Source organism: Nerophis lumbriciformis, linkage group LG04 (genome assembly GCF_033978685.3).
Source record: "Nerophis lumbriciformis linkage group LG04, RoL_Nlum_v2.1, whole genome shotgun sequence".
In the NCBI taxonomy this organism is placed as follows: Eukaryota; Metazoa; Chordata; class Actinopteri; order Syngnathiformes; family Syngnathidae; genus Nerophis; species Nerophis lumbriciformis.
In genome coordinates this window covers 14,404,293-14,421,319 of record NC_084551.2, presented here as the reverse complement: position 1 = coordinate 14,421,319, position 17,027 = coordinate 14,404,293, and the positions used below count along the sequence as shown (strand labels likewise).

The window sequence follows — 17,027 nt, the reverse complement described above, 5'->3', positions numbered from 1 at the left end:
CATATCCAATCATTGCTCATTCATTTTGAATCGTTAGCATTTCTCTTTTTTTTATTTTTTTACTACTGTCTGTATATTTCACCAAGCACATGCAAACCAACAGGTGGTGTGAAAAGGACATTTCCAAGCGTTTCAAAGCTTTTCCCCCTGTCACCCACACCCCCCAGTTGGACATAATTTCACTTTTGACCAGATACTGATTTATTTATTTCCTGATATTGAATTATGCCACCCGAACGCCTCCCGAGGAAGGTGTTTAGGGCACGTCCGACCGGTAGGAGGCCACGGGACAGGTTGGGAAGACTATGACTATGCAGGCCTGGGAACGCCTCGGGATCCCCCGGGAGGAGCCGGACGAAGTGGCTGGGGAGAGGGAAGTCTGGGCTTCTCTGCTTAGGCTGCTGACCCCGCGACCCGATCTCGGATAAGCGGAAGAAAATGGATGGATGGATATTGAATTTATAAAAATTTTTTAAAGGGTCCTAAATTTGGGTAAATATAATCTTAAAAATAAAGTCATTCACACATCCAAAAGAAACATTTTAATGTTGACTCAACACATCCATCCATCCATCCATGTTCTACCGCTTGTCCCTTTTGGGGTCGTGGGGGTGCTGGAGCCTATCTCAGCTGCATTCGGGCGGAAGACGGGGTACACCCTGGACAAGTCGCCACTTCATCACAGGGCCAACACAGATAGACAGACAATATTCACATTCACACACAAGGACCAAATTTAGTGTTGCCAATCAACCTATCCCCAGGTGCATGTTTTTAGCGGTGGGAGGAAGCCGGGGTACCCGGAGGGAACCCACGCAGGGAGAACATGCAAACTCCACACAGAAAGATCCCGAGCCCGGGATTGAACCCAGGACTACTCAGGACCTTCGTATTGTTCGGCATGGCTCGGGATCCTTCTGTGTGGAGTTTGCATGTTCGCCCCGTGACTGCGTGGGTTCCCTCCGGTTACTCCGGCTTCCTCCCACCTCCAAAGACATGCACCTGAGGATAGGTTGATTGACAACACTAAATTGGCCCTAGTGTGTGAATGTGAATGTTGTCTATCTGGGTTGGCCCTGTGATGAGATGGCGACTTGTCCAGGGTGTACACCTCCTTCCGCCCGAATGCAGCTGAGATAGGCTCCAGCACCCCCCACGACCCCAAAAAGGGACAAGCATGGAGCCTATCTCAGCTACAATCGGGCGGAAGGCGGGGTACACCCTGGACAAGTCGCCATCTCATTGCAGGGCCAACACAGATAGCACCCTGCTAATCCAATGTATGTTTTCGCCCACAGTACAGTCCATTAACACGTCTGCTTTCAAAGTTCAAGTATCCATTCACGGTAGGAGCTGGATCTTGCAGGACGCCAGGAAAGGTAAGAGATTCTGTTAACTGGCTAATAGGTCCCTTTTGTTAGCTTTCCAAATGGTTAACGACATTATTCAACCTTGTAAACATGAAGCTTTTTCGGATTATTCCGGCGGGTTTCCAAATTTCCCCGGTGGACGTGAACGCAACACCCCAGTTTGCCATATTGCTTCCGAGTGCGTCACGTGTTGTTTACTTGCTGCGCTACTTGACGCTAATACGAAACCAGGCAACATCCGTAAAGTCCAGGTTAACATTCACTATATTTCGCATGAAGGTCATTTCAGGTGTTTTGGCTTTATTTCGCAATGACATTATTGCCACGCGTACTGGCGTTAAAGCAACTCATTAATCGTGCAATTAGTTTTACAAGTCTTTGGCTAGCTTGTTTGCTAGCGAGAGAGAGTTAGCATCATCAGTGTTAGCCATCTACAGAAAAGAGGTGAGTTCTCTTTCCTTGCTTCTGCTGCATCCCGAATACTATGAGCATGCTGTCACTTTGCATATATTTCAGACCTATCTGATTGCCTTATTTTTCTGATTTAAATGTGGTTAATCGAGGCTTTAATGGCGTGAGTGACTACAGTAGTATATGGTTGTAATCATCCCCTTACAGTAATGACGTGATTGAAGTCTCAGAAAAGATGTGTTACTGTAAAATAATGTCAAAATCACTGGATAATTTCTTGACTCCTAATCCGAGATCATTGCTTTTGACATGCTTCTTGTACTTGCAAGACCATGTTTAAGGTCAGTTTAAACATTTGTAACTACAATCATCAATCAAGCAATCATCAATCAAAGTTTATTCATATAGCCCTAAATCACGAGTGTCTCAAAGGGCTGCACAAGCCACAACGACATCCTCGGCTCAGATTCCACATCAGGGCAAGGAAAAACTCAACTCAATGGGCTACAATAAGAAACCTCGGAGGGGACCCCCCACCTGGGCAACAGATGCAATGGACGTCGAGTGGATCTAGTTAATAGTGTGAGAGTCCAGTCCATAGTGGGGCCAGCAGGCGATCATCTTGAGTGGAGACAAGTCAGCAGCGCAGAGACGTCCCCAACTGATGCACAGATGAGTGATCCACCCCGGGTCCCGACTTTGAACAGCTAGCGCGTCATCTGTGATCACCTAGTCTGTGAGAGTGGGGCAGAGCAGAAAGAGACGGCAGATCAACTGGTCTAAAAAGGGGTGTCTATTTAAAGGCTAGAGTATACAAATGAGTTTTAAGATGGGATTTAAATGCTTCTACTGAGGTAGCATCTCTAACTGTTACCGGTAGTGGATTCCAGAGTACTGGAGCCCGAATAGAAAACGCTCTATAGCCCGCAGACTTTTTTGGGGCTCTGGGAATCACTAATAAGCCGGAGTTCTTTGAACACAGATTTCATGCCGGGACATATGGTACAATACAATCAGCAAGATAGGACGGAGCTAGACCGTTTAGTATTTTATACGTAAGTAGTAAAACCTTAAAGTCGCATCTTAAGTGCACAGGAAGCCAGTGCAGGTGAGCCAGTATAGGCATAATATGTTCAAAAAAATCATTTGACATTGAAGAGCCAACACATCACAAGATAATATTTGACAAAGCTTTGCCCCGGTAAATACTTTTGTAGCAGCTAAATATTTCACATACTAGTCACATGTTAATGCTAGTGTACATAATTAATGTACATACCATTTATATCATACAAGACATCACTGGCGAACATATAATCAGACATTTAACACTTTTATTTGGTGTCTATTGATGTTCTCATTCATCCAGGTCATTGTAATCTCAGGGCATTCAATCCATCACAACTGGATTGTTGGGTTTCTCTCAGAAGACATTTTTCCTCTCATCCAAGCAGGCTTAATCAGTTCATGCTCATAGACTTGGATTGGTCAGATCTAGTCTAGCGGCTGGTGCCAAAAGTTTTATTTGGGAACGTCTTGACTGGAGACTTGTGCACTTTTGTCTATTTTGCAGTATATATGCCTGCTTGGTTGCCTTGTTTGGGGAGTAAATCGCCATACAGTCACCCCTTGCTTATCGCGGCCAATTGGTTCCAGGCCGTGACTGTGGTTAACACATTTCCACAAAGTAGGATTGATATTACTAAATGTAATATTTTCATAGTAAGAGCATAAAAAAACTATTTACGACCATCAAAATTATTTTTTTTAACATATTTCCAGTTTTGATTGATTGATTGAGACTTTTATTAGTAGATTGCACAGTACAGTACATATTCCGTACAATTGACCACTAAATGGTAACACCCGCATAAGTTTTTCAACTTGTTTAGTCAGGGTCCCCGTTAATCAATTCATGTGTTGTTAGCATTCTGTGTCTTGCATTGTCAGTCCACATCACTAACGCCAAAGGCTCACTCTGTGGAGCTGCTTATGTTGAAAATGAAGTGCATCATCAGTTCATCTCCACTTAACATTCCCCGGACAGCTGTTGATACCTAATAGCAGTCTTGTTAGCATTAAGTGGCGCGTCAGTACTGGTATGTGTCACGTCTTGTCTTTTGACATCGCCCATGCCAGAGGCTCACCAATGTAGAGATGTGTTATTTATGAGGCAGGAGTTGAATATGAAGTGCATCAAAAAGTTATCTGCCAAAAGTTTGTCAAGTTGATTGTCACGGTAAAGATACAGGAGTGTCAGGATTAGCCGCCGTGTTGTACCGGTAAGCATTGTTCACTCTTAACCGGCAAACAGAAGTCCTGCTTGGTAAATGTCTATCAATTGCCACAACCTCATAATAAAAAAATAAGACAAACTGTAATACATTTAAAACAAAAATAAGTAGAGTATATTTATTATATTTTTTTTAAATTTGCAATGCTGTGAAGCTGCCATTTTTGATGTGCGTTGTAGCTAGGGATGACAGCATTGGGTTAATAAATCAAGCAAGCCACTTGTCTAGTAATAATAAAATAAGCTACGCATTAACATTTCCCCATGCATCCTGCTGATTTGGCACATGAGAAAGAAAATACTTATGAATAAAAGCAAGTTAAAATTGACAGTGCAAGTACAAAGAACAGCTTGAAACACTGTGGTTGTGTTGTATGCTAACGCCAGTGTTTTAACCTCCAAAGCTCCAAATGCGTCTTAAGGACCCCCTGTCCTTGACAGCCGCCAGCATGACTAAGCGGACAAATAAACCAAGAAAACCTCGAGATGAAGAATCGTCAGATGAAGTCAGTGGTAAGTCGCTCATTGAGCGTTATCAATTTGCTATAGTACTCAGTATGGTTTGGTTACTGAATGGGATGAATCCTAAATTAAGGCCCATAATAACATTATACTATGTATTTTTATTAATATAATAATTTGATACTTGTGCACACTAATTTTTAATTTGTTTCTGTTAATTCATAACTGAAATAGACTGGCTGAAGTACAACAGTTATAGTTCAACATTCATATGCATTTTAGATCTATAATTACCATGTCTTGCAAGACCATGGGCAGCACGGTGGTAGAGGGGTTAGTGCGTCTGCCTCACAATATGAAGGTCCTGGTTTCGATCCTGCGCTCGGGATCTTTCTGTGTGGAGTTTGCATGTTCTCCCCGTGACTGCGTGGGTTCCCTCCGGGCACTCCGGCTTCCTCCCACCTGCAAAGACATGCACCAGGGGATAGGTTGATTGGTAACACTAAATTGGCCCTAGTCTGTGAATGTGAGTGTGAATGTTGTCTGTCTATTTGTGTTGCCCCTGTGATGAGGTGGCGACTTGTCCAGGGTGTGACCCGCCTTCCGCTCGAATGCAGTTGAGATAGGCTCCAGACCCCCCCCCCCCCCCCCCCCCCCCTGCTACTGTGGCGTGGTTGCTACTTTCAAACCGGTTTGCAAAATTGATTGCTACATCGGACTTTTACGTGCATTTTTCTTACTCAGGATTGACTTGCCAGCATGTGACGAAAGCAGTGGACTTGAGCTCGGTGAAGAAAGCGATGTTGTCCAGCTTGTGGTTAGTGTGTGCTGAGTGTCTCAAGGAAAGGACTATGATCAACAATGAGCCTGCAGCATCTCAAGACATCTTAATCTGCCTCAAATGTGGTTTTCAAGTAAGACTTCCTGCAAATGCACACAAAGGACCTCAGCACAGCCAAGATACACATTCAGAGACGTATTTATCCCTATACTATAAGCCATTCATTAAGATTTGCAATGAGATGAATCAAAGGGTTGCTGTTAATTCATTTTGATTAATCACAATTAAATATACCGGTAATGTAATTATTTTTTTCCTAATATGTTTTATTGAGCATCAACAATGGAGTACAACACAGTGCATAGATAAACAAAAGTTATAATGCTAAGATTTTTTTCCCAATTTTTTATAGTGGAGCTTTGTCATGTATTATTATTTATATTATTTATTTACTTTATTTCAACATCCCACCCAACACGCCCCTTCAAAAACAAGTAAAAGAAAATAGATTCAATTAAATAAATAAATGCAATAATAAAAAAAAAAGTCTGACGTCTTAAAATCAATTCATTAGTAAGTATAATAATACAATTTAAAAAAGTAAAAGAAAAATAAGAAATGAAAAAAATGGAGATCATGTTTTGTTAAAATTATATAAAATGAGTACATTACAATAACACAGGGTAGCAAGTCATGAAATTGTTGCAGTAGCGAAGTTGTCAAACCCATATTAAGTATGTTTCATTTAGCAAGAGTAAAGAGTCTAATGAAAGAAGGGGTCGGCAACCCAAAACATTGAAAGAGCCATATTGGACCAACAATAAAAAAAACGAATCTGTCTGGAGCCGCTAAAAATGAAAAGCCGTATGTAAGTCTTATAATGAAGGCAAAACATGATGTAAGTGTCTATATTAGCTATAATAGCCTACTATCAAAATGACTATGTGTCGCAGGCACATGTCGCAAATTTTCGTTGACAGAAATGTTAAAATGTAATATTTTTTCTACACATTTTTACAACATTAGAAACCATTAGTAAATCAGAGGTTACTCAGGAGGTGAGATAACTCCTGGAAATTACTGTCTTTTAATGGCCAAAGGTATAGATGTGTGTGTCCAAGTTAAAAGAAACGGCAGGCTGTCTTCTTTTAATAGATTTATTACAATCTTTGACAAGCTAGGTAATGTTTGCTGTGGTCTGGAACAACATGGCACACAAACAACTATCTGAAATGCAGCCAATATTACATACAGATAATGTGTCATGAGGTCATGCAAAATTAAATTGTATACATTGAGGATAAAAGTAAAGAATTTAAATTGTCTCAAATATGCCTACAAATGAGGCATAATGATGCAATGTGTACATACAACTAGCCTAAATAGCATGTTAGCATTGATTAGCTTGCAGTCATGCACTGACCAAATATGCCTGATTAGCACTCCAAAAAGTAAATCACATCAACAAAGCGCACCTTTGTGCATTCACGCACAGCATGAGCCTGTGTACAAAATGAGACAACCAAAAAAAAGATTTTTCACCCATCTTTTTCCATTTTCAATACTTTTTTAAAAATGCTTCAGGGAGCCACTAGGGCAGCACTAAAGAGCCCCATGCAGCTCGAGAGCCGCAGGTTGCTGAGCGCTGGAATATATATTCACTTAACATGTTTATTTTTAACATCATGTTCATGTTATGTCACGTTTTCTATAATCATACATTTATTCACATTGTTAACCTGATAAATCCTTCTGCAGCATATGGATAATACTTTATGTCAATCGACTGTTCCATCTTGTTGTCTATTTTTATTTTAAATGCATTGCCTGAGTCTTTTCAGGATTTTTTTGTAAATCTGCACTGCACATGGGTTAATTACATTACATTTTTTAATCTGATCAGTAACGGTGATAGAGTAACCCATTTTGACAGCCCTAAACACAATACAGTATACTGTACAGAAACAATAAAATCCCAGAACCAAAAGTAATGTTTTCCACAGTATTGTATAAGTTGATATTGAACTGTGGCAGTGTGTATCAGTGATGCAAAAACAACACCCCACATAAAAACAAATTTTTGAAATTCAACTTCAATAGCTCAGTCTGTAAACACTTGACCTGCGCTCCTCAAGGTCATAGATTTGTATTCCATTGAACATAAAAAAAGCAAATTGGGGCTGGTTGTTGGAGAGATTCTTGTCACCACCTGAGCACGCTTGGTGCCCTTGATGAAGCCACCAAACACACACAACTGCTTAATAGCACCACACATGCCTGCATGCAGCGGAGGAAAGGAGCACTCTCCCGAGTATGACTAATAACACAGATCAACTAATCTGATCTGGAATATTTATTCAACATTATTATGTTTTCATTATATAAATTAATTGAATGATCAAAATAAGTATTAATATTAAAATGTATTAAACAAACATTTTTAATTTGAGTTTAATTTAGTTTGAGGTCACTTATGTAGCACAATTATTTCTGTTGTCTTATATTGTTTGGTAAAGCCTAGCTTCAGACTAAAACTAGGACGTGTTGCATGTGCACCACAGTGTTTTGTACCAATTGGACAACAGATTATATGACTAACATTTGGTATATTATGTCCTAATTTACAGGGCTGTAACCACTCAGGGATTGAACACGCTGTCAAGCACCACAAAGCTTTCCATCCTGAGTCACACTGCATCACCATAAGCTTGAGCACATGGAGGGCCTGGTGAGAAATCTCTCAAATTCGGATAAAATGCAGAAACTAAATATTTTAGTAATGTATGTTTCTTGACCAGCCAATAGCTACAACTTCCAATGTCTTTACTATAAAGTGCCCCCCCCAGTCAAGTTGTTCTGTTTTTATATCAATAAGAATAGTATTATGAGTATGAATATTATTATTTAATTTTAATGTAGGTCTGAGTTTTTGTATGTATATTGTGTACTCCCTTTGTGCCAGGTGTTTTGAATGTAATGAGGAGCTCTCCACTCACTGTAACAAAAAACCTCTGGCGCAGACTCTGGATTTTCTACAGAAGCACTCTGTCAAGGCAACGTCTGGTAAGGTGTTTGTCTCACAAGTTTTCTACCTAATTACAAACCTGCTGCAAATAATTTCAGCAAGGCCAAGTGCTCATTTCTGTTGATTTTGTTACATAGACCAGTGGTTCTCAACCTTTTTTCAGTGATGTACCCCCTGTGAATTTTTTTTTTAATTCAAGTACCCCCTAATCAGAGCAAAGCATTTTTGGTTAAAAAAAAGAGATAAAGAAGTAAAATACAGCACTATGTCATCAGTTTCTGATTTATTAAATTGTATAACAGTGCAAAATATTGCTCATTTGTAGTGGTCTTTCTTGAACTATTTGGAAAAAAAGATAGGTTTTATTTATATTTATAAAGGATTTTTGAATTGTTGCTATTTTTAGAATATTAAAAAAAAATCTCACAGACGGCGTGGCGCAGTGGAAGAGTGGCCGTGCGCGACCCGAGGGTCCCTGGTTCAATCCCCACCTAGTACCAACCTCGTCATGTCCGTTGTGTCCTGAGCAAGACACTTCACCCTTGCTCCTGATGGGTGCTGGTAGCGCCTTGCATGGCAGCTCCCTCCATCAGTGTGTGAATGTGTGTGTGAATGGGTAAATGTGGAAGTAGTGTCAAAGCGCTTTGAGTACCTTGAAGGTAGAAAAGCGCTATACAAGTACAACCCATTTATTTATTATACCCCTTGGCAAAGCTTCTAGTACCCCCAGGGGTACACGTACCCCCATTTGAGAACCACTGACATAGACTATGAATATCATCAGCCAGCCCATTATAGTCAACAACAATAACATACATACATGACAATCTATTCTCATAAAGGTACTATACAGTATACATTTTTTGTCAGGGATTTACAGCACTGCAGCATACCTGCTCCCCCTAGTGGCAGAAGGGGCAGCAGTGTCAGACTTGTATGTGCATATTGGAACTGTTTTTGAAAATAATTGTGTTGTTCACAAATTCTTTGATAGCAAGTACTTCATATGTAAATTGTGAACATTTTGAGTCATGGTCCTTACCAGGACCACTAGATGATCCCTCTATAGTTGTGTAATTGCCACCAAGCTCTTCGTGTGGTAACCATGGAGACTGTTTCTTGAGCTATAATTTGTAACTTGCTTATTTACTCTAAAGGAAACCTATTGTGCAAAACCAACTTTTCTTACCTATTGGTACTTATTTTGTGTCTTTCGGATCTGCGTCTTAACTTAATCCTCTTCATACTTTGCAGTGCTTAGTGCATCCATAGCTCAACGACAGTTGCCTCTGTTCTGCGCAAGTCTCCCTGGGCTGTTCATGTGTGGTTCTGTTCTTTTCCGTGTACCCTTTGGTCTTCCTCTCTTTCTCTGCTCTTGTGGTGTTTATCGCATAACTGTCTTTGTGTGTCTGCTACTGTCCATGCGTAAAACATGGCCAAGCCATTGCCAAGGCTGTTTTGCTATTTCATCATTTATGTCGTTAATTTCCATTTTATTTCTGATCTCCCTGTTTGATACAGTTTGTGGCCATCTGACTTTCAGGATTTTTCGCAAGCATCTGCCTTCAAATTCTAGATTATTTTAGATTATTTCTTATTTGTTTCCTAAGTTTCTGCACTGTATAACAAAACTGATCTTATACTGCGCCGATATACAAGTAGTTTTGCTTTGGTATTTCTTGATATACTCCTAGACTTCCATATGTTGTTTAAGTTGTTAATAGTTGCAGCTGTTTTTCCAATCCTAATGTTAATTTCTGTCAAGACATCCCCATCATTACTTAGTGTACTTCCCAGGTAACAAAATTTGTCAACTTGTGAAGTGAAGTGAAGTAAATTATATTTATATAGCGCTTTTCTCTAGTGACTCAAAGCGCTTTACATGGTGAAACCCAATATCTAAGTTACATTTAAATCAGTGTGGGTGGCACTGGGAGCAGGTGGGTAAAGTGTCTTGCCCAAGGACACAACAGCAGTGACTAGGATGGTGGAAGCGGGGATCGAACCTGAAACCCTCAAGTTGCTGGCACGGCCGCTCTACCAACCGAGCTATACCGCCCCAGCTTGTCCAATTGCTGTCCCATTGGGTTGTATGTTATGATTGCTTCTGCCATTTATCACTATAATTTTTTGTCTTGTTTTGATGTATTTTTAGTTGAATTTGACAAGCTTCCATGCCAATGATTTCTTGTATATGATGTCAAAAATCAAAATCAAAGCAACCGTATTTTTCGGACTATAAGTCTCTCCGGAGTATAAGTCGCACCGGCCGAAAATGCATAATAAAGAAGGAAAAAAACATATATAAGTCACACTGGAGTATAAGTCGCTTTTTTGGGGAAATGTATTTGATAAAACCCAACACCAAGAATAGACATTTGAAAGGCAATTTAAAATAAATTAAGAATAGTGAACAACAGGCTGTATAAGTGGACGTTATATGGCGCATAAATAACCAACTGAGAACGTGCCTGGTATGTTAACGTAACATATTATGGTAATAGTCATTCAAATAACTATAACATATAGAACATGCTATACATTTACCAAACAATCTGTCACTCCTAATCGCTAAATCCGATGAAATCTTATACGTCTAGTCTCTTACGTGAATGAGCTAAATAATATGATTTGATATTTTGCAGTAATGTGTCTATAATTTCACACATAAGTCGCTCTTGAGTATAAGTCGCACCCCCGGCCAAACTATGAAAAAAACTGCGACTTATAGTCAGAAAAATACAGTAGTTAAAGTCCATTGCAGCCCTCTATTGTCTTTTGTAGCTCTTGGCATGACCCAATCAATCGCGTAAGGATCTGCGAAAGTCCTGAAAATAAAACCATGGAGGCACAGCGGAGATATTATAAAACATTCTTGCCTTTCTTTATACATCGTCCGAATGAGCTGTTTGAAATTTAGCCTATTTGTGCCGTTTTTTCCCCATATTTGACATCAGTGGATGCCTCCATATATGATAAAGTTGTACCCGAAGAGGTTTGTACAAGTCCGCCATTAAAGTCCGACGTTGTAGTCACTGAGTTCCTTTTTTTCCCTTCATCCTTTTGTTGTGGGGCAGACTGGCTCGTACAAGCACATGCATCCTCCGCTGTTGCCATTTCTAATACAAAGTAGCATATAGTTGTAACTCATATCTGTCAGTAGGCTCTATATGGAAGCACTTAAAACTTCAACAAAGATGAAGGGGAGAAGACGCAGTGGAGGAACGTAAATAAAACCGCCCACAAAAAGGCCATTCTAAAGAGACGGTCAGAAAATGGCATGAAGATAGTATGTAAAACATTATCTATGCAAAAGTTTGTATTATATACACCACAAGGAAGTGTTTCAAATTTAGAACAAAATCATATTATGTCCCCTTTAATGCCAGAATATATGGAATTGTAGAATATCTCAGGAACTGTTCATAAATTTCATTATCAGTATTTTCCACGCATTAAAATACAGCAGTACCTCAACTTGTGAGCTTAATATGTTATATAGATAGATAGTACTTTATTGATTATGACTGCGCTCGTTACTAACATTATTTGTATCTCAAATCAGTGTTACCAATTAAATTAATTTAAATTAAGATTCAAATGAAATTAATAAAAATTAATGTAATTGATGTAGAGGTCACGGTTCGATTAATTTTCGGTACAGTAAGAAAATAACAAAATATAAATGTTTTTGTTATTTATTTACCAAATTTGTAAACAATGGCTTTATCCTTTTAACATTGGGAACACTATAATAATTCTGCCCAAAAATAGAAATAGCTCTGTGTGTGATGGATGTGAGCCACCACTACGCTGATCAGTGCAACAGGCAGTCATGAATGCTAAGCATAACAATAACATACATATACACACAGGGTCCATTGCTAGGGTTAATGTGGTCAACATATATAAAATAAAAACTAAATAAGATAAGGCTCAGAATGATTTCTTAACAAAACCTTTCTACATATTAAGTGCTTTTTTGATTGATTGATTGAGACTTGTATTAGTAGATTGCACAGTACAGTACATATTCCGTACAATTGACCACTAAATGGTAACACCCGAATACGTTTTTCAACTTGTTTAAGTCGGGGTCCATGTTAACCAACATTAAACTGCCTCAAGTTGTTGCTCGGATTGAATAAAATGACAAAACTTTTCTTCTACATATATAATGTATGTCATTTATATGTACCTGAAAGAATCACCTCTTGGCGACTAGATGTACATCATGTGACGTTATACTGACACCTATAGGGACCAGTCGGTGTACACTACTATCATCACAATCTGTTACTTCTCTCTTTAAAAAAAAGCACCATTAATTTGACTGATAGTCGACTACGTGTCAAATTTAGTAAATCAGATTGACTATAAAATCTTTAGTGGAAGACAAGCCCTGGTAGTGACTAGTTATTTTTTCAAGTAATTGTATCTGACTTTTTGGACATCATGCCATCTGTCAGTACATATCTTCACTTAAATCTATTTTGTTTCCAATGCAATATATAAACGTGTATATTATTCACATTTATGAGTCCATACTAAACACAAAGTAAAGAGGAAAGTGTTCGCTAATATTCACAATATTGTCAGCTACTGAAGGACCCTGTTTTGTGGCGCACCTATTGTATACAACAAGAATAACTGTGATGATGGTATGCACATGAAATGCAAGAACAACTCTTGTCACAGGATTGTCCCTATCACTCCAACTGTTCATTTGGATGCTCCTTTTTGGACACTTAAAGTGCACTAATTATACATTGGGTCTTTCATCTAAACTAAAGCATGGAGGCAGTTGTGTATATATAGATATGATAAAAGGGTTAGGGTTAGGTACCCTAACCCTCCCTTTGTAGCGTCACTAGTTTCGGCCTCTCGGTGTCCAGTTGCCAGTGTCCGTAGGCCAGCCAACCGTGCTCATTGGGGCTGGTCCTTTGTCAGTCTCTCAAAAAGAGTTACAGGAATAATGCTGTAAGTCTCCCACACTCGCCATGCACGTCACATGACTGCACAAATTAGAGAAATTAGGCGCTTGAGTGATGCTCCCGCCTGGGTTCCCTGAAGAACAAGAGCAGCTGTGTGGAGTTAGCCCTCTTCTCCCATACCTATTGTCTTTTTCCTTTTTATCTGTCCCAGTCCCTTGTTCCTCAGTCTAACTTGCCACCTTTGGGCCTGTGTGCTGCACTAGTGGGGAGCCGCTGTTAATAGAAGCTCTTCACAGCTGGATTACACAACTCTCTCTGGACTTGCACACAGATAATGTTGAAAAGAACATTAATTTCAAGCCAGCACTGTATTTTATTGTGAAACTATATCACCCTTTACAAAGTCATTTTACATTTTCACTAGCAAACGGGATACAAAGTTGTTTTTTTCCCAGAGAAGGTGCAAGCTCTGAAAAAAACAGCAAATAGATGGAGTTGACAAGTACATAACATACGTGAGGGATAGCAGATTATTTGATAAAAGGTGTATATTGTTTGCTTCATTTTGTCTCAACACATTTTCTGTAACGAACAAGACATGGTGGAGAACACGAAATGAGCAAGTTCTACAAATACATTTTTTTGGGCAAATGGGCACATTTTCACCTCTTTGAACAAAACTTGTCTCAAAATTTACTTTTGGCATATACATAATTGAGCTTTGCAGTAAGTTAAGCAAAGAAACCTTTGGACAAGCTATTGTTTGGCATATATTGTGTTGAAGTATTATAATATTATTCCATGGGGTAGGTCTTTGGTGGAATTGTTCTAATTAACTGTCAACTATTAACTTGGGCACAATTTTCCTGTACCTACTGTTTTGACTGCATAATTAACCAGTCGCCTTTCCTGCCACACAATTGTCCTACACTGGTTGAGCAAAATGCTATATAAATAGGCAGCCAATAATGGGCAAAATAGAGTGTCGTTATTGTGGCTGAGGAGCGTGTAAGACTGCATTTCGATGTGAAGGACAAGTTTTTAGAAAACACTGTTGTTGTGTTTCTCCTATGCACCTCAATGACAAAAAAACTCTCACAAGGATTTTTTTCAGAATCCAATATAATTTGGTACAACAATTCATGGAAGACTGAAAGTCGATTTGCTGTGCTCTCTCACCATCAAGGTCTTTGGCTCATGTACCAGAGTCTTGGTAAAAGAGGGTTGACCTTAGGAATTTTGACCCTGTCTTACAATGCAGCTGGGGAGTCTTTCTAAATCATATCAAAGGGTTCTGAATAGACATACAAACATTTCTATCATCAGAGTCCCTTAATTTGTTATTGTTTTACTGTGGTAATAGTATTCAGTAATTAGTCTACTAACATTTTGTTTTAATAAATTTTGTAAATATTTTTAATTAACTGATTTGGTTATATTTTTGAATCACTACATTCTCACTTCTCGAGTAAAGTAGATATGCATAAATAAATTATGTATCCAGTACAGTGGTACCTTGGCTTACGAGTTCCTAACATTCTGAATTTTTTGAGATACAGGACGCCTTTTGGCCAATTTTTTGCTTTAAGTCGCGAGCAAAAACATTAGTTACAAACCAGCTAGGGAATGCCAAAGGGAATCCCTTAAAATCCCCCTAAAATTGCGGTGGCTCACTTGTTAGTATTAGCTAATAGTAGACGGAATGCTAAAGAGACAAAACTTTGATGTTTTTGAACCACGGGTCTGAAGAAAGAGAGTGTGAAGGACAGTGCTGAGAAGAAGAAGATGATATATTTACTTAAAGAAATAAATAATCAAAAAACACGACTGATGTGTGTTTTGGGGAAGCAGTACAAGCGTAAGAGGATACAGTCAATAACGACTATAATAATACCGGCATAGGGCGTTAAGATTGTTTTTTTTTAAATGTGAGGCTGAGCCAATAAGTCGTCACGATACTAAAAAGTGCGCTCTGATTGGTTTAGGCTCAAACTTGTGGCCAGTACTACTGTTACCATTTTAATTCATTTAGCCATTTATATGATTTAAATTAAATACATTTTAATTTCGGCCAAACATATGTAGTAATGCATGCTTAAAAAAACACAGGAAATCCACGATAGAGTAAAGCCACACATTTCAAAGCGCGTTGTTACAAGGGGTGATTACTGTAGAAGACCGCTTTCCAAGGTACATGCTATTCATTATTACGTTATTTAATAAAACTACTGTAGTTGTTGTACATTCAATTGTATAATTTTTAATTCAATATTTGTTATAGTGCATGTTAAAATTCTGCTGTTTTTTGCGGGCCCGACACTAATTAATTTTATTTCAAGTTTGTCTTATTTTTACTTTACTTTGGATCAGTCTTCCTGGGACTTATTCATTAGCATTCACTTCCTAAAAGATAATAATAATAATTGGTCCATAAGCCGCTTGACACTTACTTATGAAGCCAAGTCAGTGGCCAGTAAAATACTTTAAAACCATTCCCTGGTGGTGCCTTCATAGACGTAATCAAGGGTGATCCTGCCTTAATTCCCACCACTGCACATGAAAGTAGGCCAGTGTGTGTGTGCATGTGTATGATTACTATACATCTTCAAAATTAGCCTTAAAATTTAAATCTCAAATACATTCCCTCTAATTGAAAACAATATTTCTGTAAAGATATTATTTGGTAAGAGTCAAATTGCACACAATTCATTTTACCAAGTTGCCCTTAACATATTGGCATGTTTATGTGTGTGTACATAAAATGTCACTGGGCTCGCCTGGCCTCAGATGGCAAGGAAGCAAGCTTTTTATGCCCAGCAGTCACAACAAATTAGTGAATTAATAAGAAATTTGGTGTTGCTCGTCCTTCCTCATGACTGCTTGCTCTGCATGAAAGGAGCTGACTTTGGTCTTCCACACTGTAAGCAAACATTGACGCTAAAACCCGGATGGCCAAACAACTGTCTTATAAACAAGTCCCTGAATAGGATTTTTTCTCTGGCTCTAGGGCTTGCAATAATTGAGATATATCTTATACAGGGTACTTAATTATCTCGATTGCCAAGAATAATTGTTTTGCATTGTTGTTGATTCTCACTGCAAACCTGCCGATCGCCTTTTTGCAGTCACTGCGAACCATAAAATGATGGAGGTGGGTGTTTGGTTAAACCTTGTCTGTCTTTGTTTACCATACAGTTTTATACAAAATAATATAAGCAGTCCTACCTTTTTTTGGTTAGCTCTCGTGTGAAAAGAGCAGGGAGCTCGGGAGGTGTTGGTGTACAAGCATGCATGTGGATGACTCTGAGCACCGTGATGCTTTTCTCCACCCTGGGGAAAGGCTCCACACTGTTTCTGCTGCCCATACTCGGTGGCTGAGCAAGAAGGGCCAGGTGGTGATGCTTAGTGCGGCACAGTCAAGCGTGGACATGGCGCATGCTGACATTTGCCATCGTTGACTGCTGCAGGGAGAGGAAAAATCTGCTTTTCCATATGCTTGTGCTCATTGCAACCCTTCCCTCCACCCACTGCCCCCAACAACTGCACTCCACTGACCCCCCCCCCCCCACCCTTGCCAGTCCCAACCAGATGGCTCCCTGAACATTGTTTACCTTCGGTGACGGTCCCAGATGTAGTGTGTCCATAGGCATCCCCATTCCACCAATTTAGTTTCTTCGTCTCTTTCCTCTCTTTTGGCTAGTGCCTGTTACAACTCTACCACTGACGTTGCATTAGGGCAGTTTTGTCCTCT

At 39.3% G+C, this 17,027-nt stretch overlaps 1 protein-coding gene across 2 annotated transcripts in view; it reads left to right on the top strand.

Annotated features, from left to right (window-relative positions):
• The first annotated feature begins 1,356 nt into the window (after positions 1-1,356).
• The window catches only part of usp45 (ubiquitin specific peptidase 45), a 47,369-nt gene continuing 31,698 nt past the window's right edge, over positions 1,357-17,027 (top strand). The window contains exons 1-5 of one of the 2 annotated variants that reach the window (XM_072912974.1): positions 1,357-1,379; positions 4,479-4,587; positions 5,281-5,450; positions 7,945-8,045; positions 8,280-8,380. In XM_072912974.1, coding sequence (XP_072769075.1) covers positions 4,485-4,587; positions 5,281-5,450; positions 7,945-8,045; positions 8,280-8,380 — 475 coding nt within the window. In that variant the 5' untranslated portion in view covers positions 1,357-1,379; positions 4,479-4,484. Of the gene's footprint in view, positions 1,380-1,568; positions 1,815-4,478; positions 4,588-5,280; positions 5,451-7,944; positions 8,046-8,279; positions 8,381-17,027 lie in introns of those variants that run through there. The other variant, XM_061949490.2, reaches the window with a different exon arrangement.